Genomic DNA, 18,176 nt, shown 5'->3' with positions numbered 1-18,176 from the left:
TCCATTTTGGATCTTGTAAAATTTTCTGGGAAAAATATGCATGACGCATGATGATAGTGGTCTACCAGCAATTGTAGCACAGAAACTAAGTCCAAGAACAGTGGGCTCTCTTCACTGTTTGTGTTGATTCTTGATCAAGCTTAATAACCTCTGATTGTCCTTAACATGTCGCTGTATGAAGGGCCAAAAACGGATTGGGTGGATCGATAGGCAAAGTCCCCTATGCGAATATACGGGACAGTAAAGAATCTCCTTCCAGCAACATGATCGCACAATTGGTCAAAAAGACGAGCCCCCAAACAGAAAAATGCAACAATGAGTGGAGAAAAGAGCCCGCCTTTTATCAACGAAATGTGCTCTACAGGGAGTTGGCATTCTCACTCTCCCCGTCCAAATCGCTTCAATCGATGATGATCCCTCCCAATCCCAGCATTGTTTTGTAAATGTACATATATGCGCAATATTAAAAAAGAAAAAAAAAGAAAACAATCTCACCAACTTAACCAAAGGGCAGGGAAAATTTTTTTGAGAAAAAAAAACTACAAAATGTGTTTAGTAATTTCAACTAAATTTAATAAAGTTGAAAAACCTTAATATCTTTGCCCAATTTTTTAATTTTTTTAATAGCTTATGAAAAAAGCAAAATTTTGAAAACTTGAAAATTGACAAAAATCGTAGATTAGGAACTTTTGGTCAAATTTTTGAACTTCAGGTTTAAACGTTTTTTTCATAAAATTCATACTCAGAAAACAATGTTTGAGGCATTTCAAATTATTTATTTGTGAAATGAATACCAAAATTTCTTGTTCTACGAATTTGGTCAGTTCTCAAGTGTCCATAGTTTTGATCATTCCAAAAGTTTGAATTTTACATAAGCTTTATTTTTGGAAATTTAATTTAAAAAATCGGGCGAATCGGGAAATTTTTTACTTAAAATAAATTAAAAAACAAACATTTTTTTGTTAAGTTTTCCCAGAAAGACATAATTTTTCTCTACAACTTCGTCACAGACGCCATTTTGAAAATTTTACAAGATGGCCGAACTTTAGCAAAAATGTGAATCATTGCCCAAAACAAACGTCTAATCACCCTCCTATTGCCCAGTTCATCCTCGAGCAACAAGGCCCTGGAACATGCACGGAGCATCGATGTCGTCGATTCACCCAGCCGATATGAACGCTCCGAAGTCAATGACATTCAGTCGACGAAACCACGCGAAAGCTTGCTCCTAAAGCTACAACTGGTGTCTCAGTACAAAGCGATCGCGTACAAGAAATACCTTCACATACGGAGAAACCTTCACATCTACGGCTTCATGTCGGTGCTTCCGATCGCAACGGCAGTCCTGTGCTTTGTCCTAAGTGGAGGTTACACGAAAACCGACTACGGCATCGTCAAGTTGCACCATTCCACCGTAGCCGGAGCCTTCGCGGTGATCATCTTGAACGGTAACGATCGGCCGATCGACTTTGCCGCGATCAAGAACCAAACCTACTTTCGGGAGCTGGACCTGATCATGCTGGAGGAGCAGAACATCGAAGACTATCTAGTACAGGAAGCGCGGCGAGATGAGATGCGCTATCGCCATCGGTTGATAGCGGCCATCGAGTTCAACGTATCCGAACGAAGTCTGAAGATGCTGCACAATAATAATCTATTGCACAGCGCTGGGATTGCCGCTAACATTGGAAGCAATTTGCTTCTGCACTACTACGGCTATCCGGAGGCTGAAGTGATGGTGAAGAACAGCCCTTCGACGAGAAGGATGCAGCTGGACTCGATCACGCCGTACGTCTTCACCGAGGCGATCGCTATAGGTAGGTCATTGTTTCACCCTTACTTAATCAGTGAATGTCTAACAAATTCCCCGTCTTTGCAGTATTCATGCTCTACGTCTTGCAATTTCTGCAGCTTCCTTATCTCGAGGCATCCACCGGATTCAAGCAGCTTCAGAACATCCATCGTTACGTGTACTGGAGTGGTTCATTTTTGGTAGACTTTCTGCTCCACGTCATAATCTGTCTTCTGGTGTTCATGTTCGCTTACGGTTTGGATCGTGATAGGCTCTTCACCAGCACCGAGCATCGTCAGATTCTCACCATCCTGCTGCTGTACGGGATCGCGGCCTTACCGATGATCTACATCATCAGTCAGTGCGTAGACAAAATGGATACGGCCGTTACCTTCATGAGCTATCTTATGATCTTCGGAGTTTGCGGAGTGTTCCTTCTCTCCGATGGGTATGATCATATTAACGATAATGATGCTCTGATATTCCTGTTTCATGTGGTTCCGGAATTCGGCCTGAAACACTCGCTGCGGGTGATTTACGAGAATCAAAAGTTGACAAAAATCCAAGCTCTGCTGAACGAGAATGCGATGGACACTCGTACCACTTCGGTCATTTCGCGACTGAATCTGACCTACGCGTACTGCATGATGCCGTTGATGATGATCGCTCTGATGTTGATGCTTAATGAAGTGGTGGAGAACATCTACCGGAAGGGAGTGATAGTGGAGCGAAAGGTGCGAAGCGGCAAGCTCTTAAAGAAATACTGCAGAAGACAACGCAGGAAAGGGATTGATCAACCGGATTCCAACTACGAAATGATGGCCGCGGAAGTGGACGACGATGTGGATGCGGAGTCCAAGATGGTGTGCGATATGGTTTCGAAGGAACCGCCGGATTTTGCTTCGCATACAATTGCGGTTCATAGTTTGAAGAAGAGTTACCTGGACCTGCCGGCGGTCAAGGGAGTGAGCTTTGCTGTGAAGCGAGGCGAATGCTTTGGATTGTTAGGTAAGTGTATGGGCGCAGAACAGAGTTAAGCGGTGAGGATAAATGTAGTACGAGGGAACCGTAATGCTTTTTAATGAGCAATTCAAAAAGTTATTTTGAAGCGATCCAGAATTCGAATACTTCATAGAGCACCTTTCCATTTTTAGTAAAAAAAACACACACATTGAGCTGCCTTTAATCTACAAGTCATTCTCATTTTTCTTCCCAGGTATGAACGGAGCCGGTAAGACCAGTACGTTCCAGATGATCACTCGAAATCTCCCGATCTCGGATGGGACGATCTACCTGAACGAACGGGACGTAAAACGTTCAGTAGAACGAGACTACCGGTCCCAGTTCGGCTACTGTCCCCAGGGGGACGCTCTGTTGGACTTCATGACCCCGTACGAGCTGATCCGATACAGTGCAATGGTTAAGAATGTGCCGAACATAGATCATCTAATCAGTCTGTGGTTGACGGATTTGGACATTCTTCCATTCGCCCACAGCCGAATTAACGAATGTTCCGGTGGAACGAAACGAAAAGTCAACACGATTCTAGCCATGCTGGGCAATCCGTCGATTGTGTTCCTGGATGAACCCACGACAGGAGTCGATCCCAAATCACGCCACTTTGTGTGGAGCCGGATAAAGGCACTCCAGAGACAGGACCAAACCATCATTCTGACCTCGCACAGCATGGACGAGTGCGAGGAGTTGTGCAATCGGTTATCGATCATGGTCGGTGGGCAACTGCGTTGCATAGGGTTCATCCAGCGATTGAAGGAAAAGTACGGCAAAGGATTCAACCTGTTGCTCAAGCTCAACGACGGAGAGTCCCAGGCAAGTTGCGATTTGATAAAGGAAATCCAACAGCGCTTCGGATGTGAACTGAAGGAGGAGCACGATGTAAGTTGAGTTCGCCACTGTTTAAGAGTGCCTAACACGAATGACTGTATCTCGTTTCGTTTTCAGGGTATGTTGAAATTCCTCATTCCGGACCCGGTAAGACTTTCTGAACTTTTCCGGGAGATGAACGCCCTGAAAGTGGACTACAATGGCCTTATAAATAGTTTTTCAATCAACGAAACATCACTGGAGGACATATTCCTCAACTTCAGGCCGACTCTGTCGACTTCCCGGGTTTGTCAGTTGCAAGAGGTTGTGTAGCTGTTTTTTTTTTACCAAAAATATTGTCTGTGTAGGGATAGTGAAATACACCCCCCCGTCTCCCATTACCATACTACGTATATTAGGAAATATGGAATAATGGTCTTTTATATAATTGGCAGCATTCCAAACGGCACACGCGCACCGTATCATACGAATCTCACCTTCATTTTGAACGTTGACGTAGTTATCACCGACACGTTCCACATATGCAAAACCACTTACTGTGTATGATCACCATAAGCACTTACTGTGTATGATCACCATAAGCACTGATTTTTAAAAACACAACCACCATCAACTGGACTCTATCCACCCCACACCGTGTTCTCGAAATCCAGAAGAGATTTTATCCAGGCCAAAGCTTTGAATAAGTAGAATTAATCATTGAATTGGTGATATTTCTTTTGATCCTGTGTTCAGTTTGATTTGAAGTTGGAAACTCAGTTAGGGGAGACTTGATTCCCCAAGGATTAGACACACTTAAGGTAGGACTTAGTTCAGGACACCTATTTTTACCACAATTCTGCACCTATTGTTAGCGAAGTTGTGCAACTGATCGCTCATATCTCGTGATCAGAACATTTTAACGAGAAATCCCTGCAATCAATCATTGGTCATCGGTACATCGTTTATCTATCGATTGAGCAAAAAATTGACGAACACTTGCTTTTGCTTATAAGAAAACGGGGAGTTTCTGTGGTGAAAAATAGTGATTTCCCTACCACAGATTTCAGAATTCAGTACATAGCACTGAAAAAACCGGACGGTATACTTATGTATGCTTTTAGCACCTTTTAGATTAGAGATTTTAGATTTAGAATTGTAAGTTCCTCCTTTTATGCATACTCAAAAACAAAAAAAAATGCTTCTTAAGTCCCGCCCCTAATAGGAATTCCCGATTTTTTTTTTCTGATTGGAGTGGGGCTTAGGAAATATTTATTTTGAGAATGAGAATGCGAACCATTACTTGACCTTACCGAAAATGGTTAAAAATTGTTTATAATCCCTGCTAAACTTTAACTGAAATGATTATGGAACTCATGGACGTTTGTGTGATAAAGTTTTAACCTTATGTATTCAGGTTTTTTGGAAGTGAACCTTACAAATAATGGGTTGTTAAGAACCGTTACCATTCCAAATTCTTGTTTTGTTTTTGGGAGGTGACTTGAGTTTAGCATCCGCTTTCATCCGTGCTCTCAACTCCCTTGCTTCTTCCAATTCTTTTTCCTTCAGCAATAGCATCCGCTTGGCCTCCTCTTCATCCTTCATCCGCTCCTTCTCGGTATAGTCCACTATCCCGAATTTGTAGTAGTAATACGCATTGTTTTGCACTTGAAAACAGGCGGCTGCTGTTTTTCAGCAGCGCTTGCTCCCTCTACACTGTTCTTCTGGGCGTCCAGAGACGTCACATCCATCACCACCACCTCTTCTTCCAGGACATCAACCACTTCTACTAAACCAGCGTACTTTTCCTCATTCTGTTGTTGGTTTTCTTCTTCCGTTCGTTGTTGTACTAGCTGTTTTCGTTCCTTCCGCTTGGTGCAGGAATTCATCCGATGCCCCTCCATCTTACAAAGGAAACACACATTTTTGTTACCTTGCTAGTAGAATATGTTCCCCTTTCAATTGAGGAAATTCAGCCAGTTGGAAATCTCCTTTTGACGTAGGATTACGTCTTTCGGGAACATATTGAGGGTGCAATTTCAATAAACCAAAATCGATCGCGTTTCGAAAAGTGGTCAGGTGTTGACCACTTATAACTCTGTCAATAGCGAATGGATATGAATTCTTAACAAGCCAATTGATTGGAATGTTATCTACGAATCTGCTAAAATGAACTTTTCATCCATTTTCAAGAGATCACTATTGAAAACTGCACGAATGTTGCTGTAATAATGCAAACTATCACCGATTGACTGCGAAAAGCGCTTTCCCTAACACAGATTTAAAAATCGAATTAACTCTGGTCTCACCGAACGGTGTGCATTCAATCACCGCGTGGTGTGAGTTGTGGTGTCCAGTGGTCATCATCAGCAGCAGCAGCAGCAGTGCTTTCGGCACGTGGCGTTGTAGATTGTTCTCCAGCACACGACCAAAGGCTGATCGCAAGTGTGAGATGCAGCCCACTGAGCGGTCCATTCGCCTAAGATTGAGGAAGACGTTGCACCGCTACTAATCGGATTTCAGTTTCTCGTCATGAGCCGTTGTTGGCCATCTATGCCAAGCGCGTCACTGTTCCAAACAACATAGAGCTCGTCTGCCTTATCTGTGTTAAACACCTTAATAACTCAGCATTACTCAAACATCACGACAAAACGGGCATTTTCAGGACTACCATAAATTTGTTAAATAGTATTTTCAAATAGACCAATCTACATTGATCGATTCTATTCATCTACTCTCTCTTTCGTAAATAACTCGGCTCCAAAAACATGTTCAGCTGTCATTATCGTCTAATACGCTTAATAATAGTTTCTTGAATGCAGCCAAGTTATCAACGAAAGAGAGAGTCGATGAAGAGAATCGATCAATATAGATTGGTCTATTTGAAAAGTGACGCGAGACTTGTCAAGGTCATCAATCGGATGTTAGTTCCCATAATTATAAATCTATCATAACATGTATTTTTAAGGCAACTTTGGGGGTACAATTTCAAAAACCAAAGTCGGTCGCGGCATAAAAGTGGTCTGATTTTGATCCAGAGATGATGAATTTTGATTCTTAATACGCAAGCAAATCAATAGGGAATTCTACGAAACAGTTATAATTTAGACTATCAATTTTCAAAAGGTAACTATTGAAAATTGCACGAATATACAACTGTTACTACGATAATTAAAATAATGATCAATGTTCTTAATAAGAGGAGCTTAAAATTTGCATCGATAAGCATAAACGTAGGTACCGTCCGGTATGCTCAGATTCTGTGATTGATGTGTTTTCCCTACCACAGATTTAATTTCCGAGTACCAAAATTAATAGGCACTTCAATCTCTTCAAATTTCTACAATTGTAGTACGAAGTAAGTGATATTTGAGAAATAATTTGTGAGTATATCGATATAGCCATGTTGCAGCATTTGGTAACACAATAGGCAGAGGTAGCTCTAAGACTAGTAGGTCCCGAAGAAACGTGCTCAGCTTCTTGGCTCAGCTCTGGTACTCTCTTCGGTCCCAAGCTAATCGATTCACCCCTCAAAGCATAGGAAAATCCACGAACCCCTCATTTTATCTGTTAAAATTGCATAGCGAATTAAAACAAAAATAGTGTAGTACTAGAATTTAGATTAGAATGGGGTACGTTAATCGATTTGCTTGGGACGAATAGGCTTGTCAAGTAATGAGACAATTTAAAATCGTTAGTTTCCAACCATGGTAATTCGAAGAGAAAATCGATGAAGAGAATCGATCATCGCAGTTAGGCCCTTATGATTCTGAACGCTAAGTATATATCATGTCAGAGACTCGATAGTATTTAAAAAAAATCATAGGATGGGTCCTTGAGTTCACAACCACTTAATACATGGCTTATATAATGTAATATAGGCTGTCTTGCCTATAACAGCCTATGTTACATGATATAAGCCATAGTCTGTACGGGGTATAAAAATGTCATCAAAAGGGGATCAAGTAAGAATATCTTTCAGAAGAAACGAACTTTTAAGAATTTATATATCACTTTGGAGGTTTTAGAATATTTATAAATTTACATAGAGGGAGGAATGGAATAGTGAACAGGTGGGGCATAGTGAGCATCTCGCAGTTTGGCCCTGGATCCCTAGCTGCATGAAACAAATCAACTGGTAGTAGGATCAATATCATTATGATATTGATCCTACCACCAATAAATGTGTTCCGAACGGCCGGTAGTCAAAGCTGGTGCACGGGATGCTCACTATGCCCCTTTTACCCCTAAGATATTTTCCGAAGAGCCTGGGCGAAAACCGCATCAATTTTAGGATTTTTCCTCCGAGATACTTATGTCCAAAATTATACCAGGGTATCAAGTATGTCCTGACTCCCCCAAACAAAAACATTCGAACGTATTGCGTAACGTACACTGGACGCCAACATCCAAACAAACGACACAACATTGCTAGCATACGAAAGCTTAAACCGAAACGGGCCATCCACCGTTCTGTCAATCTTAATCCATCATGTTTTTATCTGAGTGGTGTCAGATCAGTTTATTTTTTCAACTTCAATAATTGCTGGCAACAATGGATCAATGAAAATGCTGAGTTTTTGACAGAACTATGCTGTGGCTACCACAGTATTTTACATTTGATCGTCCATATACAGTAGCGCCAAAAGCATGCTGTGGTGGTTTCAAAACTTGACCATCTAAAATGATCAATTGATCAATTTGGATGGTCAAGTTTTGAACCCACCACAAGCATGCTTTTGGCGCTACTGTACATGGACGATCAAATGTAAAATACTGTGGCAGCCACAGCACAGTTCTGTCAAAACCTCAGCATTTTCATTGATCCATTGGTGGGAGGGTTGAGCTCTTTTTATTGGAACAATCTGAACTTTTGTTGACCTCGTACCATTGCATATTTAGCACTTTCAAAACCAACAATTGAAAAGGTCTCAACTCCATTTTGTAAACAAACCTTGTAAGGCCATTTTGTAGCGAACCGAAGTCCATCAACGCAAACCAACAAAATGAACAGGTAGGGGGGAAAATGCTCTTACGAGGTTTGTTTACAAAAAGGAGTTGAGGCCTTTTCAATTGTTGGTGATGAATTATTTATTTCATCAAGCAAAAGTAGACTACATACAATGGTTACAACGTTTTACCGTTTTACTTACTTGCATTATTTATTTTCTAGCACATCCTTGCTATTGCTGACAGCTTCCAAGTTCTAGCAAGTTCTGAAAACTAATTCTTTTGCAACCCTATGTATTTTTTATTGTTGTAGTCACTCGAAAACTTTTAAGGTCATTCGTGACTTGTCCGGGATGAGATTTGAAGTTGTGATCTGCTGCGTGAGAGACGTGAATACTAAAGACTTCACCCAAAGTTTCCAAGATTCTTATAAGCTGAAGAAAATAAATGGAGATCTTGGACATAGGCAATTTCCGACGATGACTTGGAATATTTTGAAGTTTGGTAAAAATCGTAAATATCCGTAGACATTGAAAATATTTCAAACTCTTTAAAATACTGAACATGGAACAATTTTGTATTATTTTGATCTCATTTTGAAAGTCGATATTTTTTTCACAATTCGTGTATGAACTTTACAATTATTTAAAAAAAAACGATGGAGCCGAGTAACATAAAAATAAGAATAATAAAATATACAAATATTCATAAGTTGTTCTTCTCATTTTTTCTGGGAGGCGACTTGAGTTTTACTTCTGTCTTCTTCCGCTTGGGCTCCTCTTCGTCCAATATGCGTTGCTGCTCGGTGTAGTCCACGATGTCGAACTTGTAGAAGTAATACGCGATATTCCGATGCTTGAAATTAGATGGTCATTGGTTCTGCGTATCCCTCCAGGAAGCATTTATTTTTTCCCTTGATTTGTTTTTCGTCGATCTTGTTTTCCGTGCTGAGCACCAATGCTACCGACGCCAGGGAGGCAGCTCCCACACCTGGACCCTACCTATCAACCCATCAACTCATGAACCGGGGACCAACGGCTTTAATTACCTTCCGAAGGAAAGCGTGAATGCGTGATCAGAGATGGTATGCTTCAGAACAACCCGGCAACGCCGACTGGGATTGAACCCAGGCCACTACACCAACGGCACCGCTAGGAAGCATTTTTTCCCATCATAATATATACTCCCCTTCCGATCGCGAAAATTAAGCGAGGAGGGTATCCAAGCTCGCGACATGCGTACCTCCATTGCCATTGGCATAATCACGAATATTCACCCCAGCAGGCCTGGGTTCAATCCCAGTCGGCGCCGCCGGGATGTTCTGAGGCATAACGTCTCTGATCACGCCTTCCCTTCCTTTGGAATGGAAGTAAAGCCGTTGGTCCTCGGTTCATGAGTTGATGGGTCGATAGGTAGGGTCCAGGTGTGGGAGCTGCCTCCCTGGCGTCCATAGCATTGGTGCTCAGCACGGAAAACAAATAGCGCTTAGTATCATTTCTTTTCTTGAGCGCTAGAAGTTCCGGTTGGAAAGCTTCTCGGTGAACCTAGCGTACAATCAGCTTCAGAGTTTGAGCTGTGAACAGTAAGTAATCCTTGCAAATCGCAGAACCGGGAAAACCGGGAAAAAGCCGGGAATTTGAAATGGACCGGGAAAACCGGGAATTCCGAAACAAAACCGGGAAAAATCAAATTATATATCTTATTTTAATTTAATTGCATATGCACAAGTTCACACTCTTTCTCAGTCCAACTTGCTCAATATAATTCGAAAATGCTAATCAGTCCCACCTTGATCTTGACTGGCGATGGCAGCTTTTATTCTCTTACACCGATTCCGTTCTCGAGGTGTACCTAACACTGAGCGCCAACAAGTGCGAGCTATTGACAGCTCAGCATCATTCGTTTATAAACAAACATGCACCAAACAGCTACACCCTGAAAAATTTGGGTGTACGGTAGTACAGATCTGCTGTTACTCCAGAACAAAAACGAACGACATTAAGCGGCTTAAAGCTTTTTTTTCGACGGCGATCAAGCGTCTGAAAAAGATTCAGCAAAGTTGGACGATCGGGTTCGTTCGACATTCTCTTTTAAAAGCTTTTTCGTTCACCTCACGTTCGGCTCTTCGCATGTATTGGTATGTTCTGAAACGTACCGACCCGACGACGAGCTATCAACCTTCGTCAATGAAAAAGCTTCGTGTTTTTTTCATTCATTTCGCGAGCATTGGCCTGTTAAAAACCGCATTTGCATTGAAAAAAGTGAGACGCGTTTTCCATCTGTGTTTATAAGTGTAAAACTATCAAATAAGAGTAGTGAAATTTGAGAAAGTTGGAGCAAATAACCATGACTACAAAATATTCGATGAGGTATGAGAAGGATTATCCATGGAGCGCGCCCAAAGTACCGACTGCTGCTCGATGCACCTGGTGCAATAAATCATTCAAAATTGATACGATGGGAAGGGTGGCCTTTGAGAGTCATGAAAAAAGCAAAGGCCATCAGCATCAGGCTGCAGCACGTCGCTCAAATTTGCCGATCAGCAGCTTATTTGGAACGAATGGTAAGCTCCGAAATAACACGCTTGATTATACCACAATGCACTGAAACTTGCAACGAAGCTTCGATTATTGTTTTGGTTGCTATCGAATCAAGTTCATCATGTGCTGAGACTTTAATACAAGAATTCTATGAATTAAATACTGATCTTCTATCTCAAATTTCAGATCGTTCAACAAATGATAAAATCATATCTTCAACTTCAAGTTTGACTGTCGATCCCAAGGTGAGTACAACTACCTTGGTCGATTCAATTCAGACAAATGCTTCAACATCATCTGAAGTGGCAGTAGGCGCCAATCAGGCTGTCATGAAAAAGTATTTTTTAAACGATTCGGTGACGTCCGCTGAAATTTTATGGGCACTTGAAACTGTGGCCACCCATGGTTCATACCGTAGTGCAGGTACCAGTGTTGCTCTGTTCCAGAAGATGTTTCCTGACAGCCAAATTGCTTCGAAGATGGAGATGAGCCGCACCAAAGTTGGTTATTTCATCACACACGGTCTGGCACCTTACTTCAAGAAGATCTTACTGACCAAAGTTGAAAGTTGCTCCGAGGTCGTCTTTGGATTCGACGAAACACTGAACAAAATTGCACAACGGCAGCAACTTGATGTAAGCATTCATTTTTGGGATGAAGACAAGCAGGAAGTACAGACAAGATATGTAGGCTCAGCTTTCCTATCATCGACACGAGCGATTGACTTGATGAGTGGGATCAAGAAGTGTTTCGAAGCATATCCCGGACTGTTGAAAAAAGTTATTCAGGTGTCTATGGATGGACCCAACGTGAACTGGCGACTCCTTAACGATCTGTCCTCCGAATTGCAAGAGATGCGTGAGAGCAGTTCCTTCAGTTTACTCAGCATTGGCAGCGGTCTTCATGTAGTCCATAATTCGTTCAAGAGCGTTATGCAGAAAACGGACTGGAAGATCGATTAGTTTCTGATGTCGTTGTACTACCTGCTAAAAGATGTTCCCCTAAGACGTGCTGACTTTATAGCAGTTACTGGTAGCACCATATTGCCGCTCAAATTTTGCGGAGTCAGGTGGGTGGAAAACCAGCGAGTAGCAGAACGAGCTCTAGATATGCTTCCTCATCTGCGAACATATGTGAAGGCAGTAAAATTTCAACAAGAGTCAAAACGAAAAGAAAGTCATCCCGATTTCAGGACAAGCTTTAAGGCGGTTTAAGCTCCAACGCGTTTTCAGTGGTGTCCCAAACGGTATCGGATCAGCTCTTTGGACCTAAATTGAGCTTTTTTGTAGCTGCAGCGGCAAATGTGGAACCATTTTTGAAAGAATTTCAGGGTGATGCACCACTTGCTCCCTTCAAGGGGCCTCATAGCCTAGTCAGTAAAGGCACGGTATTACCAACAATCAATACGAAACTAACGATTTTAAATTGGCTCACCACTTTAGTAGCCTATTGGTCCCAAGCAAACGATTAACGTACCCTATTCTAGTTGAAATTCTATTACTACACTATGTTTGTTTTGATTCGCTATGAAAGTTTGACAGATAACATCAGGGGTGTGTGGATTCATGCAGAACATGCAGGGGTGAGTGAAATAGCTTGGGACTGCTTGGGACCGTTGTTCTGGTACTGAGTGAGCCAAAAATAATAATGATTTTCTTCGGGACCTACTAGTCTTAGAGTTACCTCTATGGTATTACCATAGAGGTAACTCTAAGACCAGAAGGTCCCGAAGAAACGAGCTCAACTTTTTGGCTCAGCTCTGGTACTATCTTCGGTCCCAAGCTAATCGATTCACCCCTCGAAACATAGGAAAATCCACTAACCCCTCAATTTATCTGTCAAACTTTCATAGCGAATCAAAACAAACTTAGTGTAGTACTTGAATTTATACTATAATGGGGTACGTTAGTCGATTTGCTTGGGACCAATAGGCTAGTCAAGTAGTGAGCCAATTTAAAATCGTTAGTTTCGTATTGATTGTTGGTATTACCAAGCCGGAGGCGGCGGGTTCGATTATCGGTCCGGTCGAGGGAATCTTTCGGGTTGGAAATTTTCTCGACTTCCCTGGGCATAGAGTACCATTGTGACACAATATACAAATTCATGCAATTGGTATTGGCATCGAAAACTCTCAATTAATAACTGTGGAAGTGCATTTAGAACACTAAGTTGAGAGCACGCAATAAGCTAATATGCACTAAGCAATAAGCTTGAAATGCGAATAAGAAGAAGAACCACTTGCTTCCTTTTTGTACGATGAACTAACAAGCCTAGTTCAAAATGCGATGCAGAGAGTGGTGAAGCCAGACCGCCTTAAAAAGAAACCTAAAGCGCTAACGGAGATTGACTTAAATCAGGACAACCTTCTTACATCAGCTGAAGTAGACGTGGGATTTGCTGTAAAAGCGGCTATCAAAGCGGAAGGAATCCGTGGAAAATTGTCTGAACAACAACTCTTGGTGTTTCGCAACGACTGCAAAAACTATTATGTTGCATTTTTGACGAAACTCCTCGACCGTTCGCCACTTCGATATGCTCTAACAAGGTATATTTCTTGTTTAAGTCCATCTGTCATTTCAAACTCCCCAGATGTAGCCAAGAAACGACTTGAGTTTTGTTTGGAACATATGGTGGAGAAAGATCATTTGGCTGGAGCTGTTGCGGACAAGGTGAAGGATGAATATTCGCAAATTTGCACGATGGCCTTCTTCAAGTTAATTGCTTCATGATATCGCAGACAGGAGACACGGGTCGATCATTTCTGGTTGAAGGCAATTGCTGATTCTGGAAAACAGCTTCCGAATTTGGCATCGTTTGTCAAGAAGATATTGATAATATCTCACGGAAATGCAGCCCAGAAGCGCGGATTTTCCGTCAACAAGGAGTGCCTGGTGGTAAATCAATCCGAGGAAAGCCTGGTAGCACAACGCCTGTTGAAACGCCCGAGGTCGGTACCAGGAATTTTTGGATGCAAAGTGAGCTGAGGGGATTGCAAGCGATAAAGAAGCTAGCCGAAAGAGGGAAGCGGACAAAGCAATAAAAGAGTTGGAAATGAAAAAGGCCAAACTTTTGGCAGACGCAGAGAAAGAGGCTGCTGCTTTGGACGTTAAACTAAAAGAGCTGAGAAAGTAAAGTGTAATATTAAGGTTTCTTTTTAAATATAAACTGATTCGACCATTTTGTATGGAACATAAACATATTTTCCTATTATTTTTGTATCTTCATCTGGATTCAGCTATGAGTTTGGTTTTCTGTTTTTGTTGATGAAAATTGTCGAAAACTTGCTTAGTTATTTTCATTTTATTTTGTTTGAGGCAAACCGGGAAAATATAAATGTTTTAACCGGGAAAAAACCGGGAATTTCAAAATAAAAATTCTGTGGCCACCCTGAAATCGGACCAAATATCCCAGGCAGCGTTGAAGCTTATCGAAATTTCTAACCTTTTCGAATATCGGCAGTCACTTCACGGCAGCTGTCACCGGTACTCGATCGAATCTCGTGCAGTTAACATACAGGTACGGGGGTGGTGATTGAGCATATTGCCATATTGCCGGCCAATTCCACTATACGCTTCGATCGATCAAGTTATTCGGTCGTTCACTTCGAGAGACGAAATGAAACGCCGACTGAATTGATTCGTAAGTTGCTGTGTCTCGGCAACCCTTTTCGATGCCAACTGCTGCATCAGCTCAGCACGGTCACATAGTCACTCTACAGAGTCACAGCGGTAAAGTTATGAGTTTCAGGGCTTCTTCCAAAGAGTTGGTGAAGTGTTGTGGTGGAATAATCTACTGGGTACTAATCCATCTAGGACTTGGTGGCCATAAAAGGCGACGATGCCAACCCATATGTAACGGTTAATGAGCGGTGATGGATTTTAAATCATCTGTCAAACTACATATTGTCAAGTTTGTGGTCAAACGTTTTCTTTTATTCATGTTATTTTAATCGTTGTTTTTACCAATAGATAGCAGATATGAACAAAAAAGTAAAGCTGATCAGAATGGTAAGTAATATAGAAATATCTTCAAAATGAAAAAAAAATGTTCCCAGCAAAACATAAACAAACATTTATCTAACATTTTTGCTTTGCGCAATCCGTCCGCGGTGCAGGGTCAGAAAGGAGGAAGTTTTTGGAAAAGCAGGAGTGTTGACGACCACGATGATTGCAAGGTGGATGTCAATATGTTCGTGATAGATAGCTTTTTCCACTTAGTCGGCAAATAGGTTTTTCTGGTATCAAGAACTGGAACCCTATCAACTGGTGGGCGTTGGCCAGATTTGGATTTTTCAGATATAATCCTAAATAGGACCTAGATTATTTAATACTCTAGTAACCTCAAGTCCGTGCTCTGTCACAATGTTTCATTGTGATTAATGAACACTCAAAGGGGTAAAATATCAAATTTGGGGTGAATTTGAAAGAAAGGGAACTTGGAGTGTAGAGCGCACTGCCCACTGGACGATTCTGAAGCCTGGCCAAGTGAGTGGGGTATGGGTTTATTTGATTGAAGTCATTTCCAATGTATATATTGATACATTCAAACCATTGGCATTTGAGATAAGACAGAGATAGGATGCGGAGGCCCGCTTAGGGGAAGCGTTATGGTTTCCATTTATTAAATAGTTCAGATAGGCTGGAAATGACAGGTTCATAATGAGAAAATGTACCATATGGGGCCCGTTCACTGATCAAAATCAGATTCAAATCGTCAGACCCTGCCCAAGCATAAGGGGATTGACGATGTCTTGTCAAGTTTTATTTTGGATTTGCGTTTTGCATTTAATACTCTAAAGGGTGTCCACGATGAAATTGCCACACACAAAATTGATTCGCAAAATTCGAGTTTTCATCCGATTGCCATCAAATTTTCAGGGATTGAGAAATAACTATTAAACTTCATTTTACCATTTTACTCGTATTTTATTTACAGTCCATACGCAAATGCCCGCACCTTGGCCTTAACCCCGGCCATAAGATTCTGCACAACCTGTGAATCAACCGTTTTTTGCATGTAAACCCATACTTTCTTCAGTTCCTCGACTGTCTTCACTACCTTAGGTCGTTTAAGAAGGTGCTGCTTCATAATCGCCCAGTACTTCTCGATGGGGCGGAGCTCCGGAGTGTTGCGAGGGTTGAACATTTTCGGCACGAAATTGACCTTATTGTCCGCATACCACTTCAGCACGTCCTTGGAGTAGTGGCATGAGGCCAAATCCGGCCAGAAGATTGTTGGAACGTTGTTGGCCTTCAGGAGAGGAAGCAGCCGCTTCTGGAGGCACTCTTTTATGTACACCTGTCCGTTCATCGTGTCCTGGGTCACGAAAGGTGCACTCCGCTTCCCGCACGTGCAGATGGCTTGCCAAACCAGGAATTTCTTCGCAAATTTGGACATCTTCTGAGTGCGGACATGCTCCGGAACACTGAACTTATCCTTGGCCGTGAAAAACAGGTTGCCGGGGATCTGTTTGAAGTCGGCCTTCACATATGTTTCGTCGTCCATGATGCAGCATTCAACTTTCGTCAGCATGTTGAGGTACAACTTCCTGGCACGGGTTTTGGCGGACTTGTTCTGATTCTCGTCGCGATTAGGGGCCTTTTGTACCTTGAACGTTCGAAGCCCAGCCTTAGTTTTGGCCTTCTGGACAAAACTTCGGCTTAGGTGCAGCTTCTTAGCCACATCCCTAACGGAGGCGTTCGGATTTCGGTTGAAGGCCCCAACTACGCGGTTGTGATTTTTGGTGTTGTACGGAATACTTTTTCCTTCACTTCTGGGCTTCCGATCGGTGGTCAACCGTTCCTCGAACCGCTTAATCACTCGCGACACCGTGGAATTCGCGATTCCCAACGTTTTAGCGATGGAACGATGCGAGAGATCCTTGTTCTCGTGATGAATGCGCAAGATTTTATCATGCACGAGCTGTTCTTTCGACTCCATTTCCGCGAGTTTTGATCACAGGACTTTAAAACTTGCAGGATGTAAATAATGCACTATGAACTAAATCCACCCAAATTTTCATTAAATTCTACCCAACGGTTAAAAAGTTAGAGCAATTTCATAGTGTGGCAATTTCATCGTGGACACCCTTTAGTAAATCTCGCGTCCGTGCTCATTCACAACAGTGTGATGTGTCAATACTCACTGGGTTATATGTCTTAGACCAGTTCCAGATTAGTTTGGTATTAATATCTTCTGCATCGCAGTTCGCGATAGATTACTAAATATGGGTTCTCTTTTCCGACCATAATAGTGTGAGGGAAGGGGGTGAGTTAAACGTTGCGATATGAGAGCGAATAGAGGCAAATAAATAGGGAAGACAACACCATGACCCAAATAAGTAACCAATGCATGCGGCTCACACTTAACTTGTTCTATTTCTTTCTTTCTTCCTATCATGTACTAATATTTACTGCCTGAGGACAAATGGAAACACGACCAGAAGTTCAATAGGAGAAAAGTAGCGAGAAAATTCGAACAAGAAAAGAAGAATTAAACTTGCACCGTCAAGAGGAAGCAGACAGAAAGGATCATGCCGGTTGAAGACAGCCAATGTATACTGGACGAAGCTTGTATCTAGGAAAAGTCGTATGTGCAGGAAACCGTGAGTAGGATAACAATCGTAAAAGGTGTGTGCTTGCTTGATAAGATTCTAACTTTACTTTAAATACACGGTAGGAATCGAATATCCATTTATGATTAAGGTTTTGCCCATTTTTCAGTGGGAGTGGCAATACTCATTGATGAGTGATTTATCGTACCCATATTAGTAACTGTTAGCAGCTAATGATTAATTGATTTGCCTATTTTAGAATTACCTATGCTTCACATCAGAACCTCATTTCCTTCAATTACTACTCCGTCGCAGCACACACCTTATATGGATCGCTAACCTTTATTTAGTTTCAGCATTTTCGACATAATAATCAAAAGGTGAGTTTTAAAAGTATAATTACTATGCATATAGATAAGTTAATGTACCAGAACCTGGACGGACACGAGCCTACCCAGGGGAGGACCCGGATACGACCACCCATGTGTGTCTATAGTATCGCACGAGCTGACGAGTG

General features: G+C 41.9%; 1 protein-coding gene across 2 annotated transcripts in view; it reads left to right on the top strand.

Moving 5' to 3' along the window:
- Eato (Engulfment ABC Transporter in the ovary) overlaps positions 1 to 18,176 on the top strand; it is a 218,506-nt gene that overhangs the window by 20,839 nt on the left and 179,491 nt on the right. Inside the window, exons 4-7 of one of the 2 annotated variants that reach the window (XR_010518394.1) lie at positions 1,105 to 1,817; positions 1,880 to 2,800; positions 3,009 to 3,688; positions 3,755 to 8,324. Coding sequence is in view for 1 of the 2 variants with exons in the window: in XM_065232610.1 (XP_065088682.1) it covers positions 1,105 to 1,817; positions 1,880 to 2,800; positions 3,009 to 3,688; positions 3,755 to 3,949 (2,509 nt within the window). In the remaining variant the exon portion in view is untranslated. Of the gene's footprint in view, positions 1 to 1,104; positions 1,818 to 1,879; positions 2,801 to 3,008; positions 3,689 to 3,754; positions 9,490 to 18,176 lie in introns of those variants that run through there. The other variant, XM_065232610.1, reaches the window with a different exon arrangement.

The sequence above is a fragment of the Ochlerotatus camptorhynchus genome, unplaced genomic scaffold (assembly GCF_037179485.1).
Source record: "Ochlerotatus camptorhynchus isolate MF236.1 unplaced genomic scaffold, CSIRO-AGI_Acam_v1.1 ptg000370l, whole genome shotgun sequence".
NCBI lineage: Eukaryota > Metazoa > Arthropoda > Insecta > Diptera > Culicidae > Ochlerotatus > Ochlerotatus camptorhynchus.
This window is presented reverse-complemented; position numbering and strand designations above follow the sequence as displayed.